General features: G+C 42.2%; 2 protein-coding genes across 7 annotated transcripts; both read left to right on the top strand.

The window, feature by feature from the left end:
• The first annotated feature begins 108 nt into the window (after nucleotides 1-108).
• On the top strand, nucleotides 109-7583 carry cirbpb (cold inducible RNA binding protein b). Of its 3 annotated transcripts, XR_002953581.2 has the most exons (8): nucleotides 109-235; nucleotides 1248-1357; nucleotides 3076-3182; nucleotides 3272-3407; nucleotides 3514-3700; nucleotides 3855-3922; nucleotides 6405-6472; nucleotides 7166-7583. XR_002953581.2 is itself a non-coding variant. In XM_024421327.2 (7 exons), the coding sequence occupies exons 2-7, from the start codon at nucleotides 1258-1260 to the stop codon at nucleotides 4369-4371; spliced, it is 612 nt and encodes a 203-aa protein (XP_024277095.1). In that variant the 5' UTR covers nucleotides 109-235; nucleotides 1248-1257; the 3' UTR covers nucleotides 4372-5323. The 3 variants fall into 3 exon arrangements, 2 of the variants coding, with proteins under 2 accessions (XP_024277095.1, XP_024277094.1); XM_024421327.2 differs by lacking the exons at nucleotides 6405-6472; nucleotides 7166-7583 and adding an exon at nucleotides 4358-5323; XM_024421326.2 differs by lacking the exons at nucleotides 6405-6472; nucleotides 7166-7583 and having other exon boundaries at nucleotides 3855-4368.
• A 571-nt stretch (nucleotides 7584-8154) lies between these two features.
• Nucleotides 8155-15634, top strand: LOC112250844 (cold-inducible RNA-binding protein B). 4 transcript variants are annotated; one of them, XR_002953582.2, is made up of 8 exons: nucleotides 8155-8839; nucleotides 9746-9860; nucleotides 9980-10086; nucleotides 12079-12250; nucleotides 12898-12988; nucleotides 13233-13267; nucleotides 13963-14069; nucleotides 14604-15634. XR_002953582.2 is itself a non-coding variant. In XM_024421328.2 (7 exons), exons 2-7 carry the CDS (start codon nucleotides 9761-9763, stop codon nucleotides 14621-14623), a joined length of 525 nt encoding a protein of 174 aa, XP_024277096.1. In that variant the 5' UTR covers nucleotides 8657-8839; nucleotides 9746-9760; the 3' UTR covers nucleotides 14624-15634. The 4 variants fall into 4 exon arrangements, 2 of the variants coding, with proteins under 2 accessions (XP_024277096.1, XP_024277097.1); XR_002953583.2 differs by having other exon boundaries at nucleotides 8183-8839; nucleotides 12079-12229; XM_024421328.2 differs by lacking the exon at nucleotides 13963-14069 and having other exon boundaries at nucleotides 8657-8839.
• Nucleotides 15635-15854: the final 220 nt, after the last annotated feature.

Genomic DNA, 15854 nt, shown 5'->3' with positions numbered 1-15854 from the left:
TGAACTGTCTTGGTGTGTTTGACAGTGGGCGCGGAATGTAAGCATGTAATAACAGCGGTCTGCAGGTAGATCCTTTCTTTTGTGAACAAAATGTGCAATTCACACTCTGACCTGTGAACAGCAGCAATACCCAACAAAGCGTCTAGTATACCGGAAGACCACACGAAGAAGAAGAGGAGCTCATAAACAGGAGCCATTTTAACATCTTTCTCAGACGGCGCCAAACTACACAGAGGTGAGTAGAGAGCCACCCAATTCTAACAATTAGCGGGGGAAACATAGGCCTACTAAAATTGCAGTGTTCATTTCGACCTTGCAGTTTGCGTTCCTATGGCTAGCAAGTAATTTATCAAAGACAATAACTACCCAACGTTAGCTAGCTCTGCAATTTAGACAAGCTAACGTTTACTAGTCGATTGAGAATATATTAACGTTAGCCTTTGATTAACGTTACTCGACCCCAGTTCGCATGTAATTTGCCCTTCAACCTTACTCTATTTTGAGTGACAATTTTACTCTTATTTTCACTATGACGTTACAACTGGATGTTATTCCAAAGTATAAAAGAAGCGTTAACTAGCAAACGTCAGTTACTACATTCCCTACAAAATGGCCGTTCGCTACAGTACGGTAAATGCACGCTGCTAGCTAGCAATCCCGTCGCCTACGTTAGCTGGCTGCGATTTTTACACTGCGTGGCAAGTAATTTTACTTACTGCCGCTAACTTTTAATACGCTAGTTTACTTTGCAGGGTGGGCAATATCTGGCCCAGGCCATGTGTACCGAGTGGCTTGAAATGGCTAATTTGACTGGTTTGGCCTGCTAACGTTGGCTAGTTAGCTGGTCTGGCTTTGTTTGAGACGGTGAGCTGTGGGTGTTTGTCTAGCGTCGCTATCTAGTTAGTTAATCGCCATCTTTGAGCATTTCCAACATTCCCGTGTGACTAGCTAGTTAAATTGGCCAGCTAAATTATACACTATGCATAGCTAGGTAGTTAACTTTGCTGCACGGGTTAAAACATGGCTACTCCACGCATTTGAAAACGAACCGATGGGTGGAAGAAAATGGCGTGCCGTCGCTTAAAATGTATCCCATCTCGTGGTGCCATCCGCATGTGAAAGCCAGTTGGTGCTTTTCTAACCTTTTTACAGGACTTGGTCACATTCTTCAAACAGCGAGCATGTGTTGCCATGCTCAGATTGATGAACTATGTTTGCAAGTCATACTCTTAATTTTTCCCTTCTAGATAATCCAAGATGTCTGACGAGGGGAAGCTTTTTGTTGGAGGATTGTGTTTTGACACCGATGAAACTTCACTGGAAGAGGCGTTTTCAAAATATGGAAACATTGCTAAAGGTATGTTGCATCCAGATCAGGGATTTTTCAGCCATTGTAATTCCAGCTGGACAAAAAAAAAATACAACGGGGTGGGAAACGTGTGAAATTATATGACTAAACTGGACCTATATATTTTTCAATCTGATAACAATCACCATATATCTAGTCAGTGAATTTAATTCCAAAACCACAATGACACATTAGCCATGGGAAAATACACTTAATAGCCAAAAATGAATGTGGTTCAAAGGTGACTTTGGTTCTGGTGTTATACTTTGTATTCAATGTTATAGAACAGCTTTTAATGAATATGTTCAGGATTTACCATTGATCTTATTTTCAAGTGTCGAAAAGGTTGTGGACAGTTGAATGACAACCCCCCCCCATCACATTTTGTCCAATATCTTAAGATTTGGTTGTGCATATAATGAAATTCAAGGTGATAGAACACATAATTAGAATAAAATATACTTTTATGAAATTAATATGCATATTAGCACTACATGAGGAATTACAGTAACTTAATTAAGCTCAATTTTAAATTATGGTGGTCATGTTCACAAATCTTAATGCGAAATCATTTGTAACAATTTCTGCAATTTGTATACTGTTTGAAGAATAATAAATCCACCCAATGTTTGTTTAATGCATGTAAAAACAAATGTTTTCTGGTCTTATCTGATAGGTGACGCTCCAGAACACATTTCTTCGTATCATTTTTTGGGGGGGATTATCTGTTCCTCGTAGTGAATCTTTTATTCAATGTGTTTCTATGGGCAAATAGTGGTAACGTAAAACATTTTTGTTTGAACACATTGGTTTTCATGCTCTAGGACACCCACAAGACTCGTCTGAAGTTGGTACAGCCTCTTGCTGACTTTCGTCTGTAGTGTCTCCGGTTTTAGATGCACACTAATATACCTTATTGGAGAGCTGAGACTCTCACGAACACAATGGTGCTCTCCATTTTGCTCTCATGCCTACAAGCCTAGTCTGAAAGCCCCTGCTATCAGTCATAAGATAAATGGGATCTATAAGGGATAAATGCGTGTAAAAGTTGATCTTCCTGATCCATCTTATGGATCATCTTATCTCCGGACATTTAATTCAATGAACGAAATAAACGTTTTAAATTATTTCAATCCAAGGATGACAAATGTGCTCATGACTTCCCCAATACTACTTAGCAAGATATCACATCGAGCTTAGTCTGGTAGGTTGAGGAATACCTTCCGCCAATGGTGAGTTATTAGTACCAATTTTGCAGGTTTCAAAGGGTTGTCCCCCAGTTCAACCATAGCAAGTCACTTGCTGTTCATTTGGGCTCATAACATACATTTCATGAAGTACAGTATTGATACTTTTAGTCATGGTTAACTAATGCATGCTTTCAAATGATTTATGCATTTTGATGCCTAATTGGCATTTAGTGAGAATGGATTTGTTTACTGCTGTTTGTAGAATTCTCGCATAACGTCAGTGTCTCGTCACTTAACATTTACACAAGAAATTCTCTCAGCGCCATAACAGAATGTATATAATTGCAGTAAACAAGTTGAGAATCTCTGCTTATGGCAAACAATTATTGGTTTAAATGTAACAACAAAAGTTGAATTGTTGCTGACCACTCCCCTTTTGAGCCAGAAAAAAACCATTGGTTTCTACTTGTGCAGTCTAGTGGACTTTGGCCATATTGTGTCAATATTTAGTGGGTGGTTGATGTTTTGTTGTTTCAGTCGACGTTGTCAGAGATCGTGAGACACAGAGATCCAGGGGTTTCGGCTTTGTGACTTTTGAAAACCCAGAAGATGCCAAAGACGCAATGGCTGCAATGAATGGCAAGGTGAGGGGATGGTTTCCCAGACATGCATATCTTTGACTGACGTGAATCGTTGGTATTATAGTTTTTTTTTTTTTCTCTCTCCTGTTTAGTCGGTCGATGGCAGGATGATTCGTGTGGATGAAGCTGGCAAGTCAGGAGGAAGATCTGACCGCGGGGGCGGTTTCAGGGGCGGTTCTGGTGGTTTCAGGGGCGGTTCTGGTGGCTTCAGAGGAGGCAGAGGAAGAGGTAAGTGGTTAGCGTCAATTTGCTCCACGTCACACCCCTCCTTTTTAGTGTTGAACTTGCTCCAAAATAAGGTCCTTTGACTGAAATCCTCTTAATCTTGTCCTAGGTGGTGGAGGTTATGGTGGGGGAGAAAGAAGCTATGGCGGGGATCGCAGCTATGGCGGGGATCGCAGCTATGGCGGGGACCGTAGCTATGGGGGTGGCGGGGACCGCAGCTATGGGGGTGGCTACAGGAGTGGTGGTGGAGGAGGATACTCCTCTGGGGGTGGCAGCGGAGGTTACAGAGAGGCCAGGTAAGAATGTTGTATGGTTTAGTTCTCTAAGTTCAGTCTCCTAGTTTTAATAACATAGTATTTAAGATACCTAAGTTATTTCTAGGATAAACCTGAGCCGACATGTATTTTCCTTGGTTTCTGTTAACCAGCTTTCATTTGTCCCCCTTTTTAGGAGTGGAGGAGAAGGTGGTTATGGTGGCCGCTCTGGGGGATCCTACCGAGACAGCTATGACAGCTATGGTAAGTATAAAGATGTAGCCTAGTTGTTGCCATGATCTCACTGTTAGTACGAACTAGAAATGTTTAGGAGGAACTGGACATGATTGCATAGACTCCCAGAACGACCCCTTTAAGACTTTGTTGCTCAGAAACCGAAAGCTTGTGCCCACTTGGATTAGTATGTTAAAATACTCATGTCTGCTCAAAGAATCAAACATTTCTTTGAAACAATGGATATCCAGCCCTCTACCACCCTATCCAAAAGCAGAAAGACATTCCTAGATTTTTTTCACTCAGTTTCTTTTGAAGAGGCATAGGTTCTTTCAATGCCCTTGTCCTGGTGCTTTCCTGTTGCAATGATAACTGTGGCACAAAATATAAATGGGCTCTAGTCTACTGTGAGAAATGTCAGAATGCTGCAGTGCCTTTACACTTGTGCCTACTTCTTGTCCTCAGCTACACACGAGTAAAAACAAAAACAAACTTCCTGATTGCAAGATCGTCCCATCGCTGGCTGTTTTTTTAAAGATGCGCTCTTCGAAGACTTTTTTTTTTCTGTTTGTGGTATCTGGTTCTAGTGTTTTCTTTAACAAATCAGCATCTTTAGTCCTTTTTTATCGTGTTGAAAGTATTCTTCAGGATCTCTGTCCTCATGGCAGTAACTGAAATCCTGTAGCATTTAATTACTGTAAGCCTTGATGCTCAGTAAGGGTCTGAGTACCTTAAGCTCAATATGCCCTCCTGTTGCAGGGAGAATGCACTGGGAGAAAATCAAATTTGATAATTTTATAAAAATGCCTTTGTTTGCAATTAAACCTGTTTCTACTGTTGAATCGTAACCTGTTCAACACAGCCTGATAGCTTCTAAGACAAATTCAATCTTGACGATGTTCCTGCTCAATCGAAAGACTCAAATATCAGTAGCGACATGTTTCCATTTAATCTCATTTTTAACTGGAGTTGTAGTGAATTCTGGTCTTTAAAAAAAATGAAATCTATGAAATTTACACTAGAAGCTGGAAAAGCTGTGATTGTGCTCTAAAGACATGTTGCTCCTTCAGTTCTGTAATGCATTCCTTTAGTGTAGCAAGGTAGGAATGCTAAGTGGGAGCACTGGTTTCCAGCAGACCACCTTGATATTGCTAAAGATTTGTCAATACTCGGTATCCAAAGAGTGAATTACTTTGACTGGTGAACCTACTTCGGCTCTTTGGGCTGTATTCTAGGTGTTAGTTGCAGCCTTCTGCAGTTGGCCTAAGGTACTTTGCTCTTTGCAAACATGTGCATAATATGCTGATGGACTGAACGTTCACTCTCAATGTTACTTCAAGGATATGTGCTCTCTGTTCTGTTAACCAACACCTAAGATTTTTTTGTATATCCTGGCTTCATGAAGCCTATTAAACAACCCCGTTGAAAATGCTCTGATTTATTGTGCCTTCAAAGAACTATAGCCTGTTCACTAAGCCAGCTGAATGTTATGTAATGTGAGTGGTAGTGAGGGATTTAGTAAGTGGGTTGAGTGAAATGATGGAATAGTCTGCTGGAAAGGGTATTCTGCAAAGCAGGATTTCATTATGAAAGGGTGGCTGGGTGTAAGTCTCATTTAGGAATATTGGGAGGTCCTCTGAATTAATACTCAAAACATGCTAAAGGGTCTACCCTGATGCTGAAGCTAGTCAATGTACGGGGGTGGCTGGGGGTGTTGAAAGCAGAATAGAAATGAAATGTCATCCTGGTGCTGGCACTGGTTCTTTTATAACGCTTCATTGCGCCCAAGAGCTCTACTATCGTTTTGGAAATCAACAAAGTCCTTGGAGAATGAAGTGTTGTGCCTACCGACATGTGAATCCTCTCTGGTGAATGCTGCTCTCTTGGCTAGTTCATAAGTGGATATAGGCCAGTAATGTGAGGTAACGACTTTTGCTCTCCTGTTCGCATCCCTCAAACAGTTCTCATTTTGATGTCCATCTTATCTACCTTCAACTTTGCCCAAGCACCGCTGTCACTTCCTCAGGCCCTAGACGTTACTGTTCAATACCCAGAGTTGCATGAGAACGTCCAGTAAAGTATCCAGTTTTTGGAGAAACGTTTCACCCTGTCCCCCATTAGACCGAGGGGACTGCTAGAGCCTCTGAAAATCAACATTGAGCTTTTGCAAATTCCATGAGCAGTCATTGCTAAAGTATCCCTAGTGTAAATCACAATATTCTAAGTTTGATCCATCTGTGAAACCAGTGTTTTGTACTGTTCTCCCAGTGATTGCAAAGTTGTCTTCATCTTAAATTCTAGACTCACCTTTTTCTTGTCAAGTATCACTATGTACAGTTTAGTAAATGTCCAGCTTTCAAAACTTGATAATATTGTCTAATGCTAAAACTTAATGCTGTTCAGCACATCTGTAGTTCTTTACTAGCTTGATATTGATAAGCAAATGCATGCCTTGTCATTGTTGCCCTCAGACTGTACTACAAACTAATTACCCTTCTTGTTACACGATTAGGTTAAGCGTTGGATGTGAGCAACTAACTCGAGGCCTGACTGCAACTGGTTCCTGCCGATGCTTTCTAGGTGGGTGTCCTCTGGCATGTGTACTGAATGCCTTGCCGCTGAAGTCATAGGCCCTGTTTTGTGTTCCCCCTTCATTATGAAATCACTGATCTGACGGGAATGGATTGGTGAAAGCAGTGTTGTGGAACCATACTTTCATCGGTCCTTTAGGCAGGTGGCTTTATCACTGCTCTATGGCCCCCACATGAATTGAAGTATGGAGGGTGTGTTCCTCTGCACAGGTGTGGCTAATGCCTGCCAGAACTACGCCTGGATTTTGCGTTTCAGTTAACTGTCAGTCACCAGTGTGGCATGCAACCATTGGTGGATGCATGAATGCATATTAAATCGTTTACAACTTACATTGTCCTCGGGTCAACTTTTCAGACAGTTCCATCTGTCAAGAGATGGACTGTAGGTCAGACCACCGAATCTTGCCATACATCCGGCAATGGATGACTCCCATTGGAGAGAAACCTTGCAGCAGACTAGTCAGACTGGCTGATCTACAAATCACCTTGACTAATAGATAATTACTCATTAGTTGTAGTTCAGAAGCACCAACTTGACATTTTGTGGACCAGCCTCAACTATTAGCAGTAGCATATACTCTGCATGGTAAAACTGACTTTGTTTACAAATATAGCAGTGCTATGTACAATAATCATGTCACTTTACTGTTTCTTCTCGTGCTAATTGTGGCTTCTATTCCAGATTCAGCACAGGATGGCTTGCCCTGAAACGGCAAACTGCTCCTTGGGAGGTCGCTACCAGGAAAGATCTTGAAGGCTGAATTAGATGTGCTGCTGAACTGGACCTGGGGTGTAATTCAGCAGGATGCAGCGTCTTTGAAATATGCCATGTAGATCAAACATTACTCTCTGACAAGTATAGTAAGGAATCCTGTCCACTTTATTCATGGCATATCTATCTGCTTTGTTAGACATTTGGCACCTGAACGTGGCCCTGACTCTGTCAAGACCAGCCTTAAAATGGGATTGGAAATCAAATCTGGTACTAACATGCACAATACTGTCATTTTTGCATGCTAATTAAATGCTGTATGCAGTGATGTGTTCATGGATGCCAAACGAAGCCAGGCTTCAAGAAATAAAATTCAAAACACATGTTAGTCTGTTTCAAATTGTTTCTTCAATTCCTCAGAAGTCGACTATTACAGAAGAAAGCGTCCGAGGGAGCTAACACTGCCTCCTTGCGTAGGTTATCTGATGCTCTCTGGTCCAAACGAGTGACGTTGCTGCCTCTAACTAGCCAACGTTGGCCATGAATGGGAGTTGGGAGAGCAAGAATTTTAGCCAGGTAGCCCAAACAAATGAGCACTACATGACATGGTGAGAGTGTTTCGTCAACATAGTAAATGGTTGCTCTACAACTAGGGTGAGTTTACATATATTTTTACTTGCATGAACACGCGTGCGGTCAATCGGAACCATGGACAGCCACATTTAGCTTACGTTGATCGGACTATCTTTTGTTTTATCTTTTAGTTGTCACTATTAGACTAGGCAGAGGTGCTTTGATTATAAAAATGGTGCTGGAATAGTGGGGGCAGTGCCTGTTTTCTTTGCGTCTTGCGGAACTCAGGTTCTAAATCTGTCTGAAATGAAGTTGCTTGACCATGCTGTAGGTCATGTTAGTGTACATGCAATATGCTCTGGACTTCACTGGACAGAGGTTGCTGTGTGGTTTTGTGATTGAGCAAAGATGTAGTGTAATTTATTCTGCAACAGTCTTATCTCAGCCTTCAGGCAAGGCATATGAAATAACCGGTTATCAAGTAAACACTTATCACAACACAGGTTGTGGTTTTAACCACGCACTGCTACTGACTGTCACAAGATGCAACATGAAATACCTATCTTACCAGTATACGTAACTGACATTTTTTGGTGTTAAGTCATCAAATTAACTGAGTGGTCCATTAATTTAAGTTTTTGCTTCTCTGGTATAGTTGTTTATAGGACATTCCTTTAATGTCAACATTTAGCTATGTTGTAGTACAGGACACTAAGATGTAATACTTAGTTTTTATTTAGAGGACTTGATGTGAACAACTAAATCATTTGACATTCATATTGACCCAAAAAAAGGCATCGACTTAAATGAGGGCACGGGCATTTATACTTTTGAGTTTACTTAGTCTAGTTGATGCTACAACTTAACATGCATGATTTCGCGACCATTGACTGATTAAAAGCAAGTCGAGTTGAATTGATATGCTGGGTCAGATGGCGTGTACCTACTTAATATTAATAAGATGGGCGTAACCGCAAAGATCTCATCAATACATAAACCAGGAGGCCCCGCAACTCATTCGTTCCCATCTACTGCAGGTCGGTCGGAAGAGTCTCACGGTTTTTGTCGGCGGTAAGCGCTTGTAATAGCCTTTTGTTTAAACTTTTAAGTTGGGGACAGTAACAAGATGGTGTCGCGGTAAATTAGGGTCTGACACCCGAAAAGTCTGAACGTGGCTATATATGTAACTAGTAGTCTACGATAACATTCTCATGATTGTAAATTTAATTCAAAGTCAATGTATGGACAATTATATTGTGGTGGCATGCGAAAGTCCCCCTTCCTTGCATTCGTCGTTAAAGCAAGGCAATGCCAACCATTTTACTCTGCGAGCGCGTTCCACTAGTCGATGCAATGACGCAGTGATGGCTGGCTACCAGGGGCTTCCATTACATTACTATAGCACTATTGTAAAGGCCGTTGTGGTTTAGCTGGACAATGTTGAACAAAGGCAGTTGAATCTAGCTAGGCATAGTACACATGGGGGCGGGAATTGCATTGTGTACATACACGAGTTGGCTAGTTTACTGATTCAAATAAACAAAATCGCACCACGGTCATCCGCTTGTCCAGCGAGGCGTGCTTTTTGTGAGAACGCACATTTCATTGGCTAGGTAGCTCGCTAGCAACCTTAATGTTGCGCTCTAACTACGGTCTATAGGAAAGGGAAGACGGCAGAACTAGCTAGTTATCGGGGGAAGGATGATCTTGGGCCTTTCCGACGTAAACCCCCATACGCGTTTGCGCTTCTCTCGCTCGACTATCTCAAACTCTGCTAGGATCTCGCTGACTTTTAATTTTTTTTATTTTCGCAATACAAAATACTTTAAGTCAAGCCATCAACTGTTAGATATAATTTTATTTTATTACTGCGTGTATTTGCACCATTGCAAGAATAGAACATGAACAGGTGTTTGAATCCAAAAATAACCTGCTACAATCTGAACCACATAATAAACATGTTATTCCCTTCTACAGTGGTTAAAAGGAAGGATGTCTGACGAAGGGAAGCTTTTTGTGGGTGGCCTGAGCTTTGACACTAATGAACAGTCATTAGAAGATGTGTTCTCCAAATATGGGCAAATATCTGAAGGTAACTAACTGTTGGATATTGGGTGCACCGTAATTCTTTATTTGGGCATGTGGTCTGCTATTTCAAAGTGGTTTGAATGTCTATGGTCTAACTTTTAAAATGTTTTTTCCTCTGTGTAGTTGTTGTAATTAAAGACAGGGAAACTCAGAGGTCCAGGGGCTTTGGTTTCGTCACCTTTGAGAACCCGGATGAGGCAAAGGATGCTATGCTGGCCATGAACGGCAAGGTGACAAATTAAACGGGGGGGACACTCTTGACCCAAACTGCTACAGACCTATATCCTACCCTGCCTTTCTAAGGTCTTCGAAAGCCAAGTCAACAAACAGATTACGGACCATTTCGAATCCCACTATACCTTCTCCGCTATGCAATCTGGTTTCAGAGCTGGTCATGGGTGCACCTCAGCCACGCATGGTCCTAAACGATATCTTAACCGCCATCGATAAGAAACAATACTGTGCAGCTGTATTCATTGACCTGGCCAAGGCTTTCGACTCTGTCAATCACCACATCCTCATCGGCAGACTCGACAGCCTTGGTTTCTCAAATGATTGCCTCGCCTGGTTCACCAACTACATCTCTGATAGAGTTCAGTGTGTCAAATCGGAGGGTCTGTTGTCCGGGCCTCTGGCAGTCTCTATGGGGGTGTCACAGGGTTCAATTCTTGGACCGACTCCCTTCTCTGTATACATCAATGATGTCGCTCTTGCTGCTGGTGAGTCTCTGATCCACCTCTACGCAGACGACACCATTCTGTATTACTTCTGGCCCTTCTTTGGACACCGTTAACAACCCTCCAGGTGAGCTTCAATGCCATACAACTCTCCTTCTGTGGCCTCCAATTGCTCTTAAATAGAAGTAAAACTAAATGCATGCTCTTCAACCGATTGCTACCGGCCCTGTCCAACATCACTACTCTGGACGGCTCTGACTTAGAATATGTGGAGGACAACAAATACCTAGGTGTCTTGTTAGACTGTAAACTCTCCTTCCAGACCCACATCAAACATCTCCAATCCTAAGTTAAATCTAGAATTGGCTTCCTATTTCACAACAAAGCATCCTTCACTCATGCTGCCAAACATACCCTCGTAAAACTGACCATCCTACCAACCCTTGACTTCGGCGATGTCTTTTACAAAATAGCCTCTAATACCTTAATCAATAAATTGGATGCAGTCTATCACAGTGCCACCAAAGCCCCATATACTACCCACCACTGCGACCTGTACGCTCTCGTTGGCTGGCCCTCGCTTCATACTCGTCGCCAAACCCACTGGCTCCAAGTAATCTACAAGACCGTGCTTGGTAAAGTCCCCCCTTATCTCAGCTCGCGGGTCACCATAGGAGCACCCACCTGTAGCACACGCTCCAGCAGATAGATAGATAGATATATATATATATATATACATACATACATACATACATACATACATACATACATACATACATACATACATACATACATACATACATACATACATACATACATACATACATACTATCTATCTAGATACATACACACACACTAGTAACCTTCCGGTTACTAGTCCAACGCTCTAACCACTAGGCTACCCTGCCGCATATCTCTCTGGTCACCCCCAAAACCAATTCTTCCTTTGGCCGCCTCCTTCCATTTCTCTGCTGCCAATGACTGGAATGAACTACAAACATCTCTGAAACTGGAAACCCATCTCCCTCACTAGCTTTAAGCACCAGCTGTCAGAGCAGCTCACAGATTACTGCACCTGTACATAGGCCATCTATAATTTAGCCCAAACTACCTCTCCCCCTACTGTATTTATTTATTTTTGCTCCTTTGCACCCCATTATTTCTATCTCTACTTTGTACATTCTTCCACTGCAAATCAACCATTCCAGTGTTTTACTTGCTATATAGTATTTACTTTGCCACCATGGACTTTTTTTTGCCTTCACCTCCCTTATCTCACATTGTGTATATACTTATTTTTCTACTGTATTATTGACTGTATCTTTGTTTTACTTGATGTGTAACTCTGTTGTATGTGTCGAACTGCTTTGCTTTATCTTGGCCAGGTCGCAATTGTAAACGAGAACTTGTTCTCAACTTGCCTACCTGGTTAAATAAAGGTGAAATAAATAAAAACCTAAACTCTGCCCTGGAACACAACTCTTTGACTGTTCAATGATGATCTTAATGGTGTTTTATCTTCCCACCCAACCTTATCTGTGTCAGTCACTTGACGGCAGACAGATCCGTGTCGACCAGGCTGGCAAGTCTGGTGGTGGTGGCAGGTCCGGGGGCGGATTCCGAGGGGGCTCGTCGGGTGGCAGAGGTGGTGGAGGAGGATACTTCCGTGGAGGCAGAGGTGGTGGTGGTGGAAGAGGTGGGCGTGGCTTCTCACGAGGCAAGTTTGTTGTTTTCTATCCTCCAGCATCCAGTTTCCCTCCCATGTTTGCCTTGGAGTGACTGACAGACACCCCAGTACCAACCCTACAAAGATGTCCTCACACCTTCGCTAGCCTGGGATTCTGTGACTTGCAGAACTAACCAGAAGTAGTCAGTGTGTGCACCCCGTGCTCTGACCCTCCCCTCTGGTCCCTCATCCTTAATAACCACTCCTATCCCACTGGGCAAAAATGGATTGAATTAATGTTTCCACATCAAATAATAATTGTCCAATCAATGTAGAAAACTGATTGGATTTGAAAAAGTAATCAGCCTGGATTTTGTCATAAAAAATCCAATGACATGGTGAATCTTTTGTTGTTGATTTAATATTAGTTAACAACTCAACCTACTGTAAGTTGAAACTAGAAGTTGAACTTATGCCTGTGCCCAGTGGGTTGTCCTCGTGTCTTGTTTTTGTTTTGCAGTGACTGTTGCTGTTGTCTGGTAGCTGTAGAGGTTTGATTGAACCATCTCTTAGCCTAGTGATAGCATGTCAACACTAAAGTGTCCAAAATTCTCTTATCAACTAATTGAACCATAATATGAATACCGTACATGTTTAGTCCACCTTGAGGCAGCTGTTGACCACAAGTTCTATTACAGGTGGTGGGGAGCGGGGATATGGCGGTGGACGTTACGACAACAGAAGTGGTGGCTCATACGGATCAGACCGAGGCTACTACAACAAAGACAGGTGACTGATACACCACCTCGGATACATAGATGCTACATTTGCATATACATCTCTGTTAGACAATCGCTGGGATTTGAAAAGACAGGATAGATTCTATAAATTAATCTTAACACATTTCAAGAAGCTTATGTGCCCACTTTTGATAATAAGCAAGCACTTTTTAGGAATAACGTTTTTTCAATTTGATATTACTCAAATGCTCATCCAATTCTTGTTTACTGATGTACATTTCTTCTGCCCACAGAGCGCAAGGAGGAGGATATGGAGATCGTTCTGGAGGTTCGTATAGAGACAGCTACGATAGCTATGGCGAGGCTTCTTATAAGCTTACACAAGTGTAGGGAGTCAGGATAGGCGGCCAATCCGGTGCCTGGACAGCCACATCACTGCAAGCTGCCATAGATATGTATTCAGCCAATCGACACCAGAGCTTTGGCAGGTCCTTGACCTGTATAGCAGCTGGATGGACTTCAATCAGACTGGGTTTGCCCCCTCTGGTGTTGGGGCCAACCGATGGAAGAAAATATCCGTTAAAGTAATGAAATAAGTAATTTTCTCAATGTATGAAGCTTTCCTTTAGTCATATGTAATGGAGAAACAGGTTCCCTATTCCCATTCTTGCCTCACTGTATTAAGAAATACACCCTCCCAAGTTACACTTTTGTCTTTCACAATATGCGCTATATAATTCATCTTAAAGAAGGGTTGCAAATGAACCCAGTGGTGGGTTCACTGGGCATTTCCAACGAACAAATGCCCTACCTGGTTAGTATTGTAAAATTAGTCATTGGTGCTCATTAAAGGTATGTAGTATATGAAAGACCCAAGATGCCACTTCAGCTCAGCATCCATTCCTTTAGGGAGTAGCAGTGGAAGAGATGGTCTGCAGATGGGCCTTAGTGTACTTGTTTCCCTCCTTGTTGGAGAGCCTTGGACTTCGTCATTAACCACTGGGCTTTCTCTTCTCTGAACAGGCGGTGCTGTTCTCTGGTGCACAGTGAGGCTGCCTCCTGTAGTTGAAATATGTTGAACAGAAGAAACAATATGTTGATGCCCCAGTTTAGCACTGCAAAAAGCCAAGGTAGGCTCTCGGTCTGCAACCGTCTTGGCGCGAGCTGTCAGGGGTTATAGCATTAGCTCTCTACTTCCTGCTTTCCTTGTCATAAGCTTTTTCTGTCTTGCAGCAGCTTGTTTGTATAGGTATATTTTACTTTTCTTCTTTACCTTGCAGTACTAGGATCTGCATACACAGTGGAGTCAGTCACCTTTCTGGTTGATGTAATCTGTTATTTGCAAGAGTAGGAGGACAGTTGTCCTATCTGTCTGCTTTTGTTTAGTTCTTTAAAAAAAAATCTGTCCATGGAATATACCAAGGTAATATTGCTTTTGTGGAGCGACTGTGTTTGCTGAATGGAAACAATGAGTTTATACTCGGATGGCCTGCCTTCAGATGTTTTTGTCACAGTGCCGTTCACACCAGCATAAATTGCTACCAAATCTTAAGTATCTTCAAAAGGGATTAGCGTTCAGTAGCAGCAGGGCCCCTTTCGAAAGACGAGCCTCATACCTTCCACAGAATCATGGTAAACTGTGTGTTTTCCGACTTCCTCTACAGGTGACGAGGGCGGCTGGTAGGACGGAGACGACCGGATTGTCTGTCGTCTGGGCACGGCCCCTGGCATGGCCCGGTCCCAGCCCAGGGCCTGCTGCTCCGCAACACTTTAAATCTTCTGAAACCGACCATGTAGATAAGAGCAGTCCTGGATAAGTGCGGGGAGGGCTGGCTCGCACTCCGAGCCTCCCACCACTGGTCTATTCCAAGTTTTTGTTTTTTAACTTTCTGATTCTCCTTATTTGTTATTGAAAACTGCAGAGAACTACTTTTTAATTTACAGTTTTTGTGGGTAGCTCGAAAGAGCAAGGCTCGTGCTGTAGGCCGTTGCCTCACTTTGGGCCGTGCACGCAAAGAGGCACAACCTAAAAGACAAGGAATATATCTTGGATAGATAATGTTAACGCTTTTGTAGTTTTAACTCTGCTTTGTAACAAAGTACAAAAATGCTTGCACTTATTTTGTTTATGATTGACTGTTTTGCCAACTGATAATGGTGATGAGCCCGAATGAGGTAAATGCACACAAAGGTCTGAAACCATCACCACCATGTCTGCTCTGTTCTTCCTGACCGAGAGAGGAGAGTATGAGTAGAGACGTTCTCTAATCCACTGGGCTTGCTAGGATCGCTGTGGGTTCCAATAAATGAGAACTTACTCATTGGTTTTCTGGAGCACTGACCTGTTGCTTGACTGTCCTGTCTATGGCAGGTTCTTGTCTAATTTATTTTGGTTTCTACTGAGAATGGTTTTTATTTTATTAGCTGCACATTTTAAATAAGGAATGTTTTTTTGTGTGTTTCTGAGTCACAATGGTTTCAAGTACACACAGCGCTGAATTAATGTGAAGTGGGACAGTTCTACTACTTGCAAGCTCTTTTCAACAAACATACTTTCTATGAGGATACAAATAGTGATTTCACAACTGTTCTCGTCATAGCATCAGATTGGTTTTGTATTAGATTTTTTTAAGCGTTCTGTATCTTCATGGTTGTATTTTTCCTAAATAAAAAATAAAAAAAACATTTACTAATCTGTTGCTGGTTTGGTCAGGTTTCATTACATAGGCATATCCATAATCTAGTCATCTGCAAGTGTTTAAAAAAAGAGGTGACTTAATAGCTATACACTCAGTGGCTGGTTCATTAGGTAAGCCACCCCATTCACGAAAATGGTTCGCTTTTACATATAGTGAGTCATGTGGCTTGCTATATAAAGTAGGCATTGAGGCATTCAGTTACTGTTCAATTGAAAG

Source organism: Oncorhynchus tshawytscha, linkage group LG05 (assembly GCF_018296145.1).
Source record: "Oncorhynchus tshawytscha isolate Ot180627B linkage group LG05, Otsh_v2.0, whole genome shotgun sequence".
NCBI lineage: Eukaryota > Metazoa > Chordata > Actinopteri > Salmoniformes > Salmonidae > Oncorhynchus > Oncorhynchus tshawytscha.
The sequence above is the reverse complement of the archived record's forward strand: the minus strand, read 5'-3'. Positions and strand labels throughout refer to the sequence as shown.

Bases quoted from the DNA above. Each gene is read 5' to 3' on its own strand.
- LOC112250844 (XM_024421328.2), top strand. From the start codon at position 9,761: ATGTCTGACGAAGGGAAGCTTTTTGTGGGTGGCCTGAGCTTTGACACT. The intron at 10,087-12,078 runs GTGACAAATTAA...TATCTGTGTCAG, and splicing joins TGCTGGCCATGAACGGCAAG to TCACTTGACGGCAGACAGAT. The intron at 13,268-14,603 runs GTTCGTATAGAG...CTTCCTCTACAG, and splicing joins ATATGGAGATCGTTCTGGAG to GTGACGAGGGCGGCTGGTAG.
- cirbpb (XM_024421326.2), top strand. From the start codon at position 1,258: ATGTCTGACGAGGGGAAGCTTTTTGTTGGAGGATTGTGTTTTGACACC. The intron at 1,358-3,075 runs GTATGTTGCATC...TTGTTGTTTCAG, and splicing joins ATATGGAAACATTGCTAAAG to TCGACGTTGTCAGAGATCGT. The intron at 3,408-3,513 runs GTAAGTGGTTAG...ATCTTGTCCTAG, and splicing joins CAGAGGAGGCAGAGGAAGAG to GTGGTGGAGGTTATGGTGGG.